The sequence below is a fragment of the Drosophila bipectinata genome, chromosome XR (assembly GCF_030179905.1).
Source record: "Drosophila bipectinata strain 14024-0381.07 chromosome XR, DbipHiC1v2, whole genome shotgun sequence".
Lineage (NCBI taxonomy): Eukaryota > Metazoa > Arthropoda > Insecta > Diptera > Drosophilidae > Drosophila > Drosophila bipectinata.
In genome coordinates, this window is record NC_091735.1 from 25,246,027 (window position 1) to 25,262,593 (window position 16,567).

Here is a 16,567-nt window from a genome sequence, read left to right on the forward strand (position 1 = left end):
CATATTTCCCAGAGCCATTGTTAGCTTTGGATTCTGTGTATGAATCCTACAACTGATCCAGTCTATAGTCTAGAATCCCTGTCTGCCCAGCGTTTAGGATTAAAAGAAAAGGATTTCGAGTGGAACGCGAATTTAAGCCGCTTCATAAGCCTCATTATTTGTTATTGCCAACGGGGTTCTTTGTGTTTGTGCTGTTTTCCTGCCAAAAGCTTTTTATAATAATGAATATTATTTTAATCATCATTTAATTATTTAAATTCATACCGATTCTGTATAAAAACAATTTGTTCTGAACAGCCGCACTGTAATCCCAGTATTGGCGGAAGCTCCAAAGTCAAAAACCCCCCCTGAGATACAACGCTTCTAAGATGAGGGATACGTAGATGCGGAATGCTATGGACAGTATGGAGCTTCAGATGCACGCCAAAGACTTAAAACTGAATTGTGATTTAAATTTACGTTTTTAAATTGTTATTTTTATTTGTTACCTTTTTTTTTTGTATTTTATTGTGTAATATTATTTTTGGAAACTGTTGAGGTCATTACCTCTTTTTCCATTGATGTTTTCTTCTGGGAACTTAATTTTCTCTGGCAGATCTCTGGCGGAGATTACGAAGTAGATGATAATTGGCTGCAATTACGTCTCCGGAGCGTAACCATAGCATTTGTCGACTTGAGATCCCAGGGCCAGGTTGGGGTCAGGGTCACAAGGGGCTTCGACTTTTCTGTTCCATTTCATTAAGGTTTCTATTTGTAAGCTTGTATCAAAAGCTAGACTGTGCGATGGCCGCCGGAAAGAAGGAAATCATGGCCTGCGACTTCGAGATCAAGGGAAAGCTCCCCAAGGAGGCCTTCGAGTTGTTCGCCGTGGCCCAGGCCAAGACCCTCGGACTTCGGGGATTCATCACCCAGGTCAGCGAAGACACCTACAAAGGAGTACTCGAGGGCGAAGGTAAAGTCATCGAGGCCTTCCAGAAGCTGATCACCAGTGCCGGCGAGTACGTGGCAGCCATCAAGGAGTTCATCATCAAGAACATGAAGGCCATCCAGGAGTACACATACAAGGCCTTCGAGGTTCAGATGAAAAAATAAAAGCAATGAGGACAAGGGGTCAATCATTGGCCAATAATATACTTTGGTACATCTTTTGAAATTATTAGTTGGATGTGTACTGAAAATATTATAATATCTGACCCTATTCGAACCCTATTCCAGTTTTTTGAGTTGGCATGTCCTAAATAACTAATCGATTCTCGATTAACAAATTTCAGCACTGAATTTTTACCTCCGAAATATTCCTGGACAAATCTTCATTCGAGTGTCAGCCTTCATAGCACTCGGATCGGGCTTTTCTATTATTGTTTTTGTTTATTTTAATATTAATTTTTTTTAAAAGATCTTATTTTATTTACCATTATTTGCATTGGATTTCTCTGTCGCCATCATTTGTCCTTTCATTTATTATTTTTTTTTATTTGGATTTTATTTTTTAAATATTATATATTTTAATTGTTTTTAAAAGATTATATTTTTATTTACCATTCTTTGGATGTCTTTTTCGTCCGCTTCTTCAGTGGTGTTGGCGGATCTGGATTTTATTTTTTAAATTTATATATTTTAATTGTTTTTAAAAGATCTTATTTTATTTATTATTCCTTGCATGGAATTTCCTCATCGCCATCATTTTCGGCATTGTCGGATCTGGTTTTTCTTTTCGTTTATTATTTTTGTTTGTTTTATTGGGATTTTTTTTTTATTTTATAAATTTTAATTGTTTTTAAAAGATCTTATTTTATTTACCATTATTTGCATTGGGTTTTTCTGTGGCCATCATTTGTCCTTTCATTTATGATGTTTTTTTATTTGGATTTTATTTTTTAAATATTATATATCTTAATTGTTTTTAAAAGATTATATTTTTATTTACCATTCTTTGGATGTCTTTTTCGTCCGCTTCTTCAGTGGTGTTGGCGGATCTGGATTTTATTTTTTAAATTTATATATTTTAATTGTTTTTAAAAGATCTTATTTTATTTATTATTCCTTGCATGGAATTTCCTCATCGCCATCATTTTCGGCATTGTCGGATCTGGTTTTTCTTTTCGTTTATTATTTTTGTTTGTTTTATTGGGATTTTTTTTTTATTTTATAAATTTTAATTGTTTTTAAAAGATCTTATTTTATTTACCATTATTTGCATTGGGTTTTTCTGTTGCCATCATTTGTCCTTTCATTTATTATAATTTTTTTTATTTGGATTTTATTTTTTAAATTTATATATCTTAATTGTTTTTAAAAGATTATATTTTTATTTACCATTCTTTGGATGTCTTTTTCGTCCGCTTCTTCAGTGGTGTTGTCGGATCTGGATTTTATTTTTTTAATTTATATATTTTGATTGTTTTTAAAAGATCTTATTTTATTTATTATTCCTTGCATGGAATTTCCTCATCGCCATCATTTTCGGCATTGTCGGATCTGGTTTTTCTTTTCGTTTATTATTTTTGTTTGTTTTATTGGGATTTTTTTTTTTATTTTATAAATTTTAATTTTTTTTTAAAGATCTTATTTTATTTACCATTATTTGCATTGGGTTTTTCTGTGGCCATCATTTGTCCTTTCATTTATTATAATTTTTTTTATTTTGATTTTATTTTTTAAATTTATATATTTTAATTGTTTTTAAAAGATTATATTTTTATTTACCATTCTTTGGATGTCTTTTCGTCCGCTTCTTCAATGGTGTTGTCGGACCTGGATTTTATTTTTTAAATTTATATATTTTGTTTTTAAAAGATCTTATTTTATTTACTATTCCTTGGATTTTATTTGGATCGTCATTGTTGGATCTGGTTTTTCTTTTCGTTTATTAGTTTTTTTTGTTTTATTTGGATTCTTTATTAAAGATCTTATTTTATTTACCATTCCTTGCATTGGATATCTTCATCGCCAACACATTAAGGATTGTCGGATCTGGTTCTTCTTTTCTTTTATTATTTTTGTTTATTTTATATGGATTTTAATTTTTTTTAATTTATATAATCTTATTTATTTTTAAGATCTTATTTTTATTTACCATGCGCTAAGCCTGATGAAAAATGTTGTGGGAATCGGTCATGATTGGATTGGAAGCCTCTTCCAGAACTCCTTTCTATGTACATGTGTATGTATGTCCTAGGGCAGATCCTATTCCTCCCGATCCAATCCGATCGTGACTAATAAGCTAATGAGGTCCGAGGGGGATTGGCCTTGATCGGCAATCGAATAAGTGTAGGATCTCGTTCGCCTGGATACAAAGTATCCGTATCTCGCAGATACGCACGCCACTTGTCGAGCACCCGGCATGCAAATCGGGGTATCTGTGATATGATCGACGGCACTGAGAGAAATTCCCTCTGGCTTAAGGCTATCATTTTTGCGGAGAATTCCGAAGATTTCTACGTTTCTCAAGGTGCATCGATTGAGTGCATTTATCTATGTGCTCGCCAAGCTACCAAGCTACTCCTGTCCAGCTCCCCTGTCTGGCTGCCACTCGATAATGTATCTGCCATGATATATGGACAGCTAATCTATCATGGCCCAAGCAAGGTTTCCATTTTATGGGTCAATTTGCGGACATGTTTCTCCATCTGTGAGTGTGCGCTTATTTGTATCTGTATCTGTGTATCGCAGTATCTGTATCTGGTGTGCAACAGGTAGTCAAGTGCCTCTGCCTGTTCCTCTGAATGTTTTTTTTTTTTGCCACGATCGGAGCAAATCCGCGTGCCTGAGCAGACCCAGAACCGTCAGAGCAACGCATAGTAGTTCCAAGATTCGATCCCAATCCAAATCGGATTAGACGCAGAGTGAAACAATTAATTTTCTTGAGAGAATCCTTCAATAATCCTCTTTCTTTGTGTATTTTTGGAATAATATAAAGCGATACTTGCAGATTTAAAATTTTGTTTTGAAACTCTCCTCCCTCGGAGGCTAAAAAGAGCTAAGTAGCCGATGTGCCATCACTGATCTGGGGCTCCACTGCTGGCTCAGAGGCAGAATCACGGCCACGGTCCCCCCGCCTCACGTCTCGCGCTCCACGGTGCCGGTGGGGCTGAAGTCGCTGCGCTGCTGCCGCTCTGCCACTCAATTGCTCTGCCGCTGTCGCTGGCTGGCGCTCAGTTTGATTTTGGCGCTGGGACGTGAAAGTCGCAGTCGCAGTCGTTGTCGCAGTCGCAGACGTAGTCGTAGTCGTAGTCCAAGCCGTAGTCGGCCGGAAAAAGCGAAGGGAAAATCCAGCGATCTGGGACCTTTGCAGGTGCAACGGTTTTTTGAAAACTTATTTGTGTTTTTTTTTTTTTGGAGTGCGCCTCCAGTGAAAAAACCATTAGTGAAAACGAATTTCGGGCTGAATCAGTGGGACAGGCGTCTCTTAAGATCAGTTTCTGTGCTCGAAGGTGTTGCGGAAACAGAAGAAACATCAAAATAATGCAGTTCCTGTGATCGGGCCAGTAATCAAGAAATATTACCAAAATAAAGGACAGCCAACGAGGCAACTACTATCACAGGACAGGAAGAGGTGAGTAATGCCATTATAGATGAATTACTCAGATGGGGTATTAAGATAATATAGTACACTATATAACAAGTGATCGGTTAGTATTATTATCCAGTACAGTCAGAGACCCATTAAAATGGGTAATACTATGTGTCCAGACTTTGGATTCGAAACCCCCATTGTATCTAGTCTTCTGTCTCTGGTCTCTGGCGCAAGACTTTCGAAGATCCATCTTCGACTATTGAGCGGTTTTTGGATTTTTCCATCCCAGATTCAGCGAACCTGTTGACCGCACTGGCAAAAAATCGGAGAAGGCCCACTCAACACTGAACAGCCAACACTCAAGCCTCAAGAAACACAAAAAAAGTATAAAAAAGAATATGAAAAAAGTAAGAAAAATACTCTGTCCAGACTCTAAAGAAATACGCGAATATGCGAATCGGGCTTCGAGCACTTTCCTCTTGCTGGCTCACATTTATGCTTTATTTTGTTGTAACTTTTTGTTCGTAAACTCGTAAAGCTCGTAAAGCCCATAAAGTGCACTAAAGACGGCGGATACTTGACCTATCCGAACCGAGCCTCTGGGGGTACGACTATGGGCTTGACTCGGGCAACTTGACCGAGTTGTTTCCATTTGAGTTTATGGCTCGGGCTGGGCTGGGCAGTTGCACTTGGCCCACAAATGCCTGCCACAGTTGCCTGCCACAAAGTGCGGTTTTCAGAGGATCCATTATCGCCGCGGTTGAAATCTAATTTTTGCCAGACGATTCGGCTTTGTCTTGGCAGCGATTTTGGCATTAGTTTGTGCCATTTTCTCTTGTGTTCCGGCCAGGTCGGATCGGATCGGATCGGGTCGGGTCGAGAGGGAATCGAATCGAAAGGCACTCGCTCGTCCGCAATTAAGGCCAAGTGCGCCGAAAATATGATTTCGCACTGGAGGCACTGGAAGAAAAAACTAAGAGTTGCCCAAAAATGGCAGAAACTTGTCAGAGGCCAGTGAGAAGAAGCGAAAGAACAGAGAAAAGAGGCCACCTTGGAGTGCGGAGACTGCAGTGGAAGTGGAAGTGGACCAGGCCGAGATTCACTTTTTATTATTTTTTCGCCAGAGTTTCCTCAGCGCTCCTCCGAGGGCGGGAGGCTCCGAGGAGCTGTGGAAATCCGGTCCTGCCTCATACAGGTTGCACAGATTTATGATCACTTTTGATGCCGCTACGGAGGTGGCACTCAAGTGAAAGAGGACAAGGTGGCTCTCCATTTGAGTGACTGGGACACTGGTGGCGAGTGGACTGGGACACTGCGAGAAATGCTCTGTTGCTTTACTAACTATGTTTAATCAGAACAGTTTTTCAATTGATTTTAATGGCAATTAATAACCCTCAAAGTTCAGTCTCTTAACTCGCATTAGTTGACATTTAATAGGAAGAATACCCAGTCTAGGAGGTACTATGTGGTCTACAGAACTCTCTAGAGCTCTGTAGTTTATAGAACTTATAGAACTGTACACCAATTAGTTGGAGCAAAGTGGCTGCTACTGGACTTCTGCCTACATGACTTGAGGAACTCTCAACCTAACCACTTCCGTTACTTCGAGGGGCAGCTGCTCTTCAGATCCACCACCACCCACCCATGCCACATGCCCAATCATTGAGTGGTTTGTTTGCCTTCTTATCGCATCTAATTACCGGCGCGGCCAGAGATTTTCTCACCATTCATTGGCGATTCGTGTTTTTGCATTTTTGCATTTATTTTCCCCTCCAAAGTACAAGTCTTCTCCGCACCATATATGTTTTAATTTCGAGCCGGGGAGAGATAACAATTACGGGGCAAGATAAATCCCTAATAAGTTGCATGGCTAGGAGCATTTTTAATTTCTGTTGTTACGGTTAATGGGGAATAACTATTCATGAGACTTAAACGGGCTCGGCTGGGGCCTAGGCGAAGTGAATGGGCCAGAGGGGCTCCTCTGGCTTCACAGATCTCTGGCTTTCCAAGCAACGAATCAGAAACACCCACAGTCGGATCCAAACAATCGAAAATCGAAACCATCCATGCGGGCTCAAATCAAATTTGTAGTCCACTTTTGTTGGCCAAAAACAAAACACAAAAAAAAAGAAGGTAAAACAAACAATACTGAAATAGCAACCGAAAGAATGGCATTTGGAGTCCCTCTCTATATATAGCCAGAAGCCATAGGCCGAATACCCAATTGACCTTAAATTATTGCCATTGTCTGCCCGACTGGCCGTGGCGTTGGCGTTTCAAAATGTTTCAAAATTCTCTATGATTTTGGCTAAATGGTCTGGGCCAGCATATTTGGCTTTTGCCCACATTTGGCGGGCCATGCAAATCGGGTTTTATCTCTTTGGTATTTTCGTGTGTGTGCTTCATTTTTTCGGTCAATTAACCTGCGATATCCGGGCAATTACGAATGCAGAGCAGGCCAGAGCCAGAGCCAGAGCCACAGCCAGCGACATGCCACATGCCACATGCCGAATGCCGCATGCAAGCTTTCACTGGCCACTGGTCCGGCCAAGTTAACTGGCCACCTGAGATAGGATCCGAGTTCCACTAGAAACAGGAAACTTTCCCACGTACCAGGTGTACCCTTGCGGGTCTAGGCCCGATCTTAGCATTTGGCTTGAAAACCGAAGAAAAGTGGCCTAAATCAAGTAGCAATAGAGGTGACAATGAACCCCGAACCGAACTGCCTCCCAAGAGAAGCATATGCCGCCTCCCACCAGACTCCAGACTCTCTCATCTGAGTCAGCGTCTTGTCTTGCCCCGAAACGCGGCAAGAAGATACACAAATTTCGCAGCCATCAATAGATGTGGCATTTGTCTCCCCGGGGGGGAGTCCGAAAAGCCGAGTCAGCACAAGCTGGCAACTGGCGTCTGAAAAGTGCCGGGGGCCTTAGATCTCATGGCGAATTCGATGGGAATGGAACCTGAGATCCCAACCATAGCTCCAATCCGATCCGTTCCGATTCTGGGAGAGGGGAAACCTGCCAGGCTGCACCTTTCACTCACGACCGCCGCTGCACTGCGAGAAATGAAAACAAACAATTGGCTTTGTTTAGATCCTTTCAACGCAGCACTGGGTTCTGGTTTCGTCTTTCGATAGAAATCTGTTTGAATTAGAGGGATCGGCTGGGGGAGTGGGGGCTGGGCTTAGGCTCGATGGAGGCCGGGGAGTGCCGGGAAGCGAACAATGCCTAGAACCGGGCTCCCACGATCTCCCACGAGTTAAAAGTTGACTCAACCGGGGCATACACACATCCAATAAATATGCCAGGTTACGTGATTGGAGCTGCTTTGAGCTGGCTCCACGATTTCCTATTCGTAAGCACGGCTCAAGGTCATTCTCCAGAGCCCCTCCCCAAAGTCCAACAAAGCTACCAAAGCCTTTTATTTTCGGCCTTTGGGGCTCGCCTTTGGGTTTTGGGGGTTAGGGATCGGGGTTAGAGGCCCCCTGCCTCCGTCCATCTATACTATACGCCATGTAAGATCTATAGAGCCCAGGTATCGTAATCGTCTTCGTAACAGATGTGACGTCAGAGCCAAATGCATCGCTGCCCCATGACCTGTTGCAATAATCGAAAGTGAACGAAAAATCCAACAAATACAAAGATAATTTCAAAATCGAAGAGCCACAGAAACCGAAACAGAAACAGAAAAATAAATATAAAAACCTGAAATGCATATCGGTCTCACATGGATTGCGTCTGAAGGAAAGTTTGAAGAAAAAGACTGCAGCTACGAAATTTAATAATAGACTGTGAATAACAGAAGAGTTTACCTTTCGTCACGGCTCCACAGTTTTGGCTTAATACTTTCGTAACTGCCAATACTGGGCAGTACTATCTATAGAGTATTATAGAGCTATATAGTGCTGCCCGTACCCCCATACCCCCCCAAAGATCCGTTCGCAATTATCTCTGGATTGCTCAGCAGCCGCTGGCTTGTCTAAAATGAATTCAATTAAAAACTCACAATCGACAATAAATAACCCCAGTTTCAGTTTCGGTTTCAGTTTCGGTTCGGCGGCATTTTCTCTCCTCGGAGTCAGGCACTCGGACTTTAAGGCACTCGATCGAATGCAAAAAGCCACAAAAAGTCAGTCAAAAGCCAGGCAAAACAAGGCAAATACGAGTACTTGGCGGAAAGTAAACAAAACAAAGCCAAGATAGGCGAATCGGTGACTCGAACGCTTAGGAACAGTGCTTTCGGAACAGGCTAAAAATGGGTATTATAGATCTTTGGTCTATAAGGGCAAGGACTATCTATGTTATGAGAGAAACCAAATCTTATCAATACTGGAGAGCATTGCTCGGTAATACAACATAGACTTCTCGAGAACTATCTCATCAGTCTAGGTACCTAGTCTAGGAGGCTGGTCATCCACCCCCATTGAATCCAATCTTTGGCCCAGTGTGCCTGGCAAACCCAGTACTGAGATGTGTATTTGTGTTTTCTGAGCCAAGGTAGTTAGCACTCGGTATGCATAAAATGGCCAACTGCGAACTGGCTAACAGCCCGACTGGGCTAACTGGCGAGCGTGGGAAAAAGCATTGGCTAAGCTCAGCTTCGACCAGTTTTGCGTTTTGTTTGTGGAACTTAGTTCCTGCAACGCATATTACTCATAAGCCGCGTGGCGCACTTTTTTGGCCACACTTTGGGGTCAAGATACCCGACCCAATCGATGCGGATCTGCGGATCGGCGGCTCAGCGGCTCAGCGGCTCTAAAGACTTTCATTCATAGAAACTTTCAACAAGCCAGAAAAAAATCTGACAGAAAACAACACATTCCCAAAAGTGACCATCAAGAATTGGCTGGCAAAACTGGTTTTTTCGGTGAATTCGGCTTTCAGTTTTCGGTTTTTAGTTTTCGGTTTACGGGTTTCAGCCATATTTCTCCGCACCCTGGCAGAATACATTTTTTTTTTTCGCATATACATTTCGCAGATACATTTCGCAGACAATCTAACAGCTGGCTGTCGAGGGGGGGCGCCTCCACCGAGGGGGTTTCGCAATCAGAAGTAAATAAATTACATTGGCAGGTAAGCGACTATGTCGTCTTTGTCCGCTCCGGCTGATTGCTGTTGGAAATTGTCGCCGTTGGAAATTGGCGGCTTTGTTTGTGTCTAAGATTTCCAGTTGCAGCACTGGAGCGTTGCAGCAGGGCCTCCCCTCGCCCCTTCCTACGTAAATTGTTGGCCATTTAACAAGCCAATAGACACAAAGCCGCGACACACAATGGTCACACACGTCGCGTAGATACAAAGATACGAGCCGCCAGCCAGATACGTGGATACACTGGGGCTGTATCTTCTTGAGAAGTGGCTGGTTTCTATTCCTATTTGTTTGGCCAATAGGCTAACTCATTTGTTCTATGATGTATCAGGCTGAAAATGGTCGCAGCTCTTGCCCTTCTGACATCTGTTTCTTGCAGTGTACTCGGCCACATAACCGGTCGGCGACGAGCTTTAATGGTTTGATTGACAGTTATCTAACCGTTCCGAGTTAATACAAGTGCTTAACGGTCAGCCCCGTGGAGGTACGACACTTGCAACAGTGCGATCGGAGTGCGGAAAGTGCAGGAGCACTAATCTGCAACTGATAACTGGGGCAGTTCCCGGGGATGGGGCAGCTGGACTGGTTCTTGGATGGTGAAACTGAGGAAAAAGCTGGCAGAGATCTGAGAAGATTCCGGGAATAAGGAAGTTGCGATTCGAGTTAGAGGAGTCATTCCTTGTGGCAAACCCAGCCCTCATCTCAGACTTTAGTGGCTTCTGTGGCAAGTCTAACCCTCTGCAGCCCAGAGACTCCGGTTACTTGACATCTTGACCTTGACCTTAGCCCCGATTTGGTGTCTCTGGCACTTTGAGGGCCAAGAACTTGAACCAGAAGAGGACAAGGCACGAGGGGGAGGAGAGTCACCAAACCTGTTGGCCAAGAACATTTCGTTGGCCAAGTTTCAAGTGGCCTGCTATCGCCCGGATCACTCGGAGCACTTGGATCGGTGGACAGATGGAAATTCTTGGACAAAAACAAAGAAATATGGGTCATGCGACACGAAACGAGAAAGTGCCAGCATTAGACCGTTAGAAGCCAGTTCGAGATGAATGCCACCAACTCTCTGGGGAACTGTGGGCTTGGCTCGAAGATCCAACTGGAAGAGGCCGGCTCGGAGCAGTCTTTCTTCTTTATAATTTTCTCTATCGCCTGGCGATTTCTTGCCCATTTCCTCAGCCATTTCTTGGCGGTTTTTTAGCCATTTCTAATCTAGTGGACCACCAGAAAGCCCCCAAACCGAGTATCTGCTAGCAAGTATCGTGCCAGAGTGTAATGATGCCACAAAATGGCCCCAGAGAATGTGGAAAAGTACCTGCGGAGCCACGTCGTTTGCCACATGGAGGCGGGCTAGAAAGATCTGGAGAGGAAGTCGGGAAAGGGATTGGGAAGCGCTGGGGCTGGGGCTGACGGCTAATAGATCGGCTTAGACCCCCCATAACCGGAATCAAGCGGGGCTTTATTTGGCCAACATTAATCGGCTCTTTCACCTTCTGGCTCATTAATTGGCTTGCATGTCCGAAACAGCCAAGCCAGGTCAGCCAAGGCAAGGTCAGAGTTTGCTTTTTTCATTTGATTTAAGACTTAAGACTTGAGTTTGTAGAACCTCAGAGACTTCCGACATGAAAATAGATTATACTGATTGATACCATTATGTCCTATTTTCCAGATCCCTCGGATGTCGGCCGCTACCCACATGGCTCTGCCAGCCCACGCCGTGGACCCTCCGCCCGGCACTCCACCGGTAGTCTCCAACGCTGGATCAGCCTCCTCCAGCCTAAGTCTGCCGGCGGGCAGGCGCGGCCACAAGCGCAGCGTCTCCCTGGAGAACAACGCCCCGCTCGCACTGCGAAGCACCCCCAACCTGGGCCAGTCGACGCTAGGGTCCCCCCTGCTCCACTTCAGCCAGGGGAATCCCGGGCAGGGGCAACCCTTCCACACGGGCACCCTCAAGTCGCGTCAGGAGCAGCGTCGCCTCAGCCAGAAGTTCGGCAGCCACAACAACTTGGACGACGAGGGCGTGGGCGGGAGCGGGGGTGTGGGCATGCAGATGCGAAGCAAGTTCCAGAATATCCGGCAAATGTTTGAGCTGAGCCGCAGCTGCGTGGTCGGAGGGAGTGGCGGCGGGAGTGGCAGTGGCGCAGCGAGCAGCGGCCCAGCCGCCGAGGAGGAGGGGCTCCAATCTCTGCCAGCAATGCTCTCCCAGCAGCAACAGCCGCTGCGTCGGACCACGCCTATTGCCGGCGGAAGTCGCCACCACCAGGGTGAGGCGGAACAGGTGAGGCTGCACCGGAAGAAACGGCATTTGCTAAATGATATATTTCCAACTAAATCTTAAGCTGAATAGTTGCAAATCGAGGTGAGCACTTTTTACTAAACTAATATTTATTTTCCAGAATGGAAACTTTCTGCGGCCAATCGCCTTCAAGCCGATTCCGTTCGAGCCGGACTACCGCATCGCCTGCCAGCAGCAACAACAGCAACTGCAGCAGCAGCACCAGCAACAGTTGCCACCGCAGGTGGCCGGACAAGTAGGGGAGCGGTACGGCTATGGATCGACTCCCTCGCTAGCCCCACTGCCTGCCGTTAGCCAAAAGTTTGGCAGTAAGTAGCACTAACTTTCTTAAAGGTCTCCTTGTGCACTCCAGGATCCCCCACATAGCCTTAAACCATGTCCCCCATAGGGCCTCCGTACGATGTTTATATCGTGGCCAATTTTCATCAGATTCAAAAGAAGAATACCTTAAAAGACTCGTAGTTCCATTCTCTATAATTCTGCATCAAAATCCTAGCATCCAATTTCTGATCCATATTTTTCAAATTTTTCTGATGGGACCCCTTGTAAAATCCAGGATCCCCCATAGGGCTCACTTCAATGTCCATATCTTGGCCAATTTTCATCCGATTCTCAAAAGGGATACTTAAGAAGACACGTAGTTCCATTCTCCACAATTCTGCATCAAAATCCTAGCATCCAATTTTTATACCCTTGCAGAGGGTATTATAATTTTGGTCAAAAGTGTGCAACGCAGTGAAGGAGACATCTCCGACCCTATAAAGTATATATATTCTTGATCAGGATCACCTCCTGAGTTGATATGAGCATGTCCGTCTGTCCGTCTGTCCGTCTGTCCGTCTGTCCGTCTGTCTGTCTGTTTCTACGCGAACTAGTCTCTCAGTTTTAAAGCTATCGACTTGAAACTTTGCACACACCCTTCTTTCCTTTGCACGCAGTATATAAGTCGGAACGGCCCGGATCGGCCGACTATATCCTATAGCTGCCATATAACTGATTGATCGGAAATGGTATAACTTCGGTGTTTTTAGAGTTAGAGAGTTCAAATTTTACACGAGCGCTATTTTTGGCAAAATAATACGACATGCCAAATTTCGTAAGGATCGGCCGACTATATCCTATAGCTGTCATATAACTGAACGATCGGAAATGACCCAACTTTCGTGTTTTTAAAGATAGAAAGCTGGAACTTGGTACAGATTATATTCTTGGTCAGTTAATCCGATCTACCAAATTTCATAACGATCGGTCGACTATATCTTATAGCTGCCATATAACTGAACGATCGGAAATGGTTTTTGGTAGAAATATCAACTTTCGTATTTTTGAAGATAGAAGTTTGGGACTTTTTTTAGATTTTGTATTGTAATAAATTGGATTATATATTCCTATTCCCATAAGGATCGGCCAACTATATCCGATGTTTGCGATATATATCCGGTTTTAACTGCAAGGGTATATAAACTTCGGCTCCGCCCGAAGTTAGCTTTTCTTTCTTGTTGATCCATATTTTTCAAATTTTTCTGATGGGACCCCTTGTAAAATCCAGGATCCCCCATAGGGCTCACTTCAATGTCCATATCTTGGCCAATTTTCATCCGATTCTCAAAAGGGATACTTAAGAAGACTCGTAGTTCCATTCTCCACAATTCTGCATCAAAATCCTAGCATCCAATTTTTGATCAATATTTTTTAAATTTTTCTGATGGGACCCCTTGTAAAATCCAGGATCCCCCATAGGGCTCACTTTAATGTCCATATCTTGGCCAATTTTCATCCGATTCTCAAAAGGGATACTTAAGAAGACTCGTAGTTCCATTCTCCACAATTCTGCATCAAAATCCTAGCATCCAATTTTTGATCCATATTTTTCAAATTTTTTTGATGGGACCCCTTGTAAAATCCAGGATCCCCCATAGGGCTCACTTCAATGTCCATATCTTGGCCAATTTTCATCCGATTCTCAAAAGGGATACTTAAGAAGACTCGTAGTTCCATTCTCCACAATTCTGCATCAAAATCCTAGCATCCAATTTTTGATCAATATTTTTTAAATTTTTCTGATGGGACCCCTTGTAAAATCCAGGATCCCCCATAGGGCTCACTACAATGTCCATATCTTGGCCAATTTTCATCCGATTCTCAAAAGGGATACCTTAAAAGACTCGTAGTTCCATTCTCCATAATTCTGCATCAAAATCCTAGCATCCAATTTTTGATCCATATTTTTCAAATTTTTCTGATGGGACCCCTTGTAAAATCCAGGATCCCCCATAGGGCTCACCACAATGTCCATATCTGGGCCAATTTTTATCCGATTCTCAAAAGGGATACCTTAGAAGACTCGTAGTTCCATTCTCCATAATTCTGCATCAAAATCCTAGCATCCAATTTTTTATCCATATTTTTCAAATTTTTCCCATGGGACCCCTTGTAAAATCCAGGATCCCCCATAGGGCCTCACTATTATGTTTATATCTTGGCCAATTTTCATCGGATTCTCAAAAGGGATACCTTAAAAGACTCGTAGTTCCATTCTCCATAATTCTGCATCAAAATCCTAGCATCCAATTTTTGATCCATATTTTTCAAATTTTTCTGATGGGACCCCTTGTAAAATCCAGGATCCCCCATAGGGCTCACTACAATGTCCATATCTTGGCCAATTTTCATCCGATTCTCAAAAGGGATACCTTAGAAGACTCGTTCCATTCCCCACAAATCTGCATCAAATCGCTACCACAAGTTTTAGGAATAAATTCTAGTACATCTTAGTAGTAGCTTTAATGCGTCATTTGGTATACAATTTTAACCTGTGGACCCATTCCATACCCAGGTACTACCGATCTACGTCATCTTGCTGCCCGACGACGTAATCACCGCATCCTGCAACGCTCCAGCAACGAAGATGCCTTGACCCTTGACCTCTTGGGAAGTGGAAGCCATGACAGACCCGATGGGGCGAGCAGGTGGGTTTCCGGTTTCCTCCTTCTGCCTCACATTCTAAGTGGAGTTAAAAATTTGCAGCAAAAACAGCGGCACAGTAGTGGCCAGCAGTGATCTGACGCCGTCGCCCTCGGACTCCGGGATCTCGGAGCTGGAGGCGGCGCTCAAGGACCGTGACTCGGACCTCTCCTATCTGCGTCAGGCCGTGGAGCACAATACAAAGGTAAGAAAATGTCCCCAGAATCTCTTTCTAGTAGGTAATAATTTTCTCTTTCTGTGTTTAGGACAAGGAAGTTAACTGGGAGCAGGACAACCAGCGCCTGAGGCTCTTCTACGAAGGACAGCAGCGGGAGAGCCAGCTGAAGCTGCGCAAGATGGAGCAGCTCCTCGGGCTGCAGCAGTTCCAGCTGAAGCAGCACAAGCTGCGCCAGTCGGAGCACGTCGGCCGGCTGCAGCAGCAACTGGATCACTCCCACTGCACCTCGCAGCAGCTGCAGCAGCAGCTGGAGAGCCTCAGGACGCAGCTAGAGGACAGCGAGTGGCGGGTGTGCGAGCGCAACGGGGAGATAGCACTGCTAAAGACACAGCTCAAGGAGGCACACGTAAGGATAAAGGATAGCTGAGAGTACAAGGCTAAATAGCAATAACTAACTCTCTTTCAGCTGGAAATCAATGCCAAGGACCATGCGATTGTCAGCCTGAAGCACAACAGGATCAGTGGTAACAGCAACTCTGACCCAACCACAAGCCAAAGTCAACCAAAGCAACAGGCCTCGGAGGAGCAGAGGCAGCAGCAGCTCAAATCCTCTATTGACACGCAGCAACTGCAGAAGATAATCGCCCTCAAGGATCAGGTGATCGGGGCTCTCACCAGCGAGCTGGCGAAGCTGCGGAAGGAACTCTCAGATCTGGCCATTGCCCACGAATACGGCGAGGAGCCCTGCGGGCGCTACACACGGCTGAAGCAGCAGCTCGACAATCTCAACGAGATCTGCCAGAAGACACGCAGCTGCACCTCCTCGTCCCCAGCACCTGCACCCCAGGAGCTGCCCAAGCTGGATGCCCTGGTGCAGGGCCTGCAGATCGACCCGGAGCAGGGGGGAAAGTCCCATCAGCCGCTGCAGCCTCCACAGCAGACGCTGGACACGCTGATCGAGGAGTCCACCACGTATGCGGAGGACATTGCCAAGCTGCGCCAGAAGCTGGACGACTTCCGGCTGAACCTCGAGCTGGAGAAGCGTCAGTGGAGCGCCGAGAAGGACAAGGTGCTGGGCTACCAGAAGCAGCTGCAGGCTCACTACATCCACATGTACCAGAAGCTGCGCTGCCTGGACTCCCAGGTAGAGGCCGGAGCTCCAAAAGAGGATGGCAAGGGCGGAGGCCAAAGGCCGAAGGCTGCCAACGGGCACTAGAGAGAGAAGCATCAAGTCCTTGCTCCAAAAAGATACAAAATCTATATCGACTTTTACCACTCCAGGACTTGCAGTGGCTCTCTAATATTTTTTTGACAATTACGCATATTTAATTTTTGTTTTTATTATTTTACAAATATATATGTATATGTATACGTTTAATTTATTAAATGTAATTACACAGAAGACGAATTTGTGATTCTGCATACGTGGAGTAGTCGTATGTGTGTTGAATATAATATTTATAAGGAGCTGCTCGCCACTCCCCACATAATGTATATGCAATAAAATGAAAATAAAAATAAAAAT

General features: G+C 44.4%; 2 protein-coding genes across 2 annotated transcripts; both read left to right on the forward strand.

Annotated features, from left to right (window-relative positions):
- The first annotated feature begins 690 nt into the window (after nucleotides 1-690).
- LOC108123873 (acylphosphatase-1) lies at nucleotides 691-1,204 on the forward strand. The gene has a single exon (XM_017239268.3). The coding sequence runs from the start codon at nucleotides 784-786 to the stop codon at nucleotides 1,090-1,092; it is 309 nt and encodes a 102-aa protein (XP_017094757.1). The 5' UTR covers nucleotides 691-783; the 3' UTR covers nucleotides 1,093-1,204.
- Nucleotides 1,205-4,369: 3,165 nt separating this feature from the next.
- LOC108123825 (leucine zipper putative tumor suppressor 1) lies at nucleotides 4,370-16,542 on the forward strand. The gene is made up of 7 exons (XM_017239165.3): nucleotides 4,370-4,555; nucleotides 11,274-11,882; nucleotides 12,001-12,208; nucleotides 14,737-14,869; nucleotides 14,928-15,069; nucleotides 15,131-15,448; nucleotides 15,509-16,542. The coding sequence occupies exons 2-7, from the start codon at nucleotides 11,283-11,285 to the stop codon at nucleotides 16,256-16,258; spliced, it is 2,151 nt and encodes a 716-aa protein (XP_017094654.2). The 5' UTR covers nucleotides 4,370-4,555; nucleotides 11,274-11,282; the 3' UTR covers nucleotides 16,259-16,542.
- The last annotated feature ends 25 nt before the right edge of the window (nucleotides 16,543-16,567 follow it).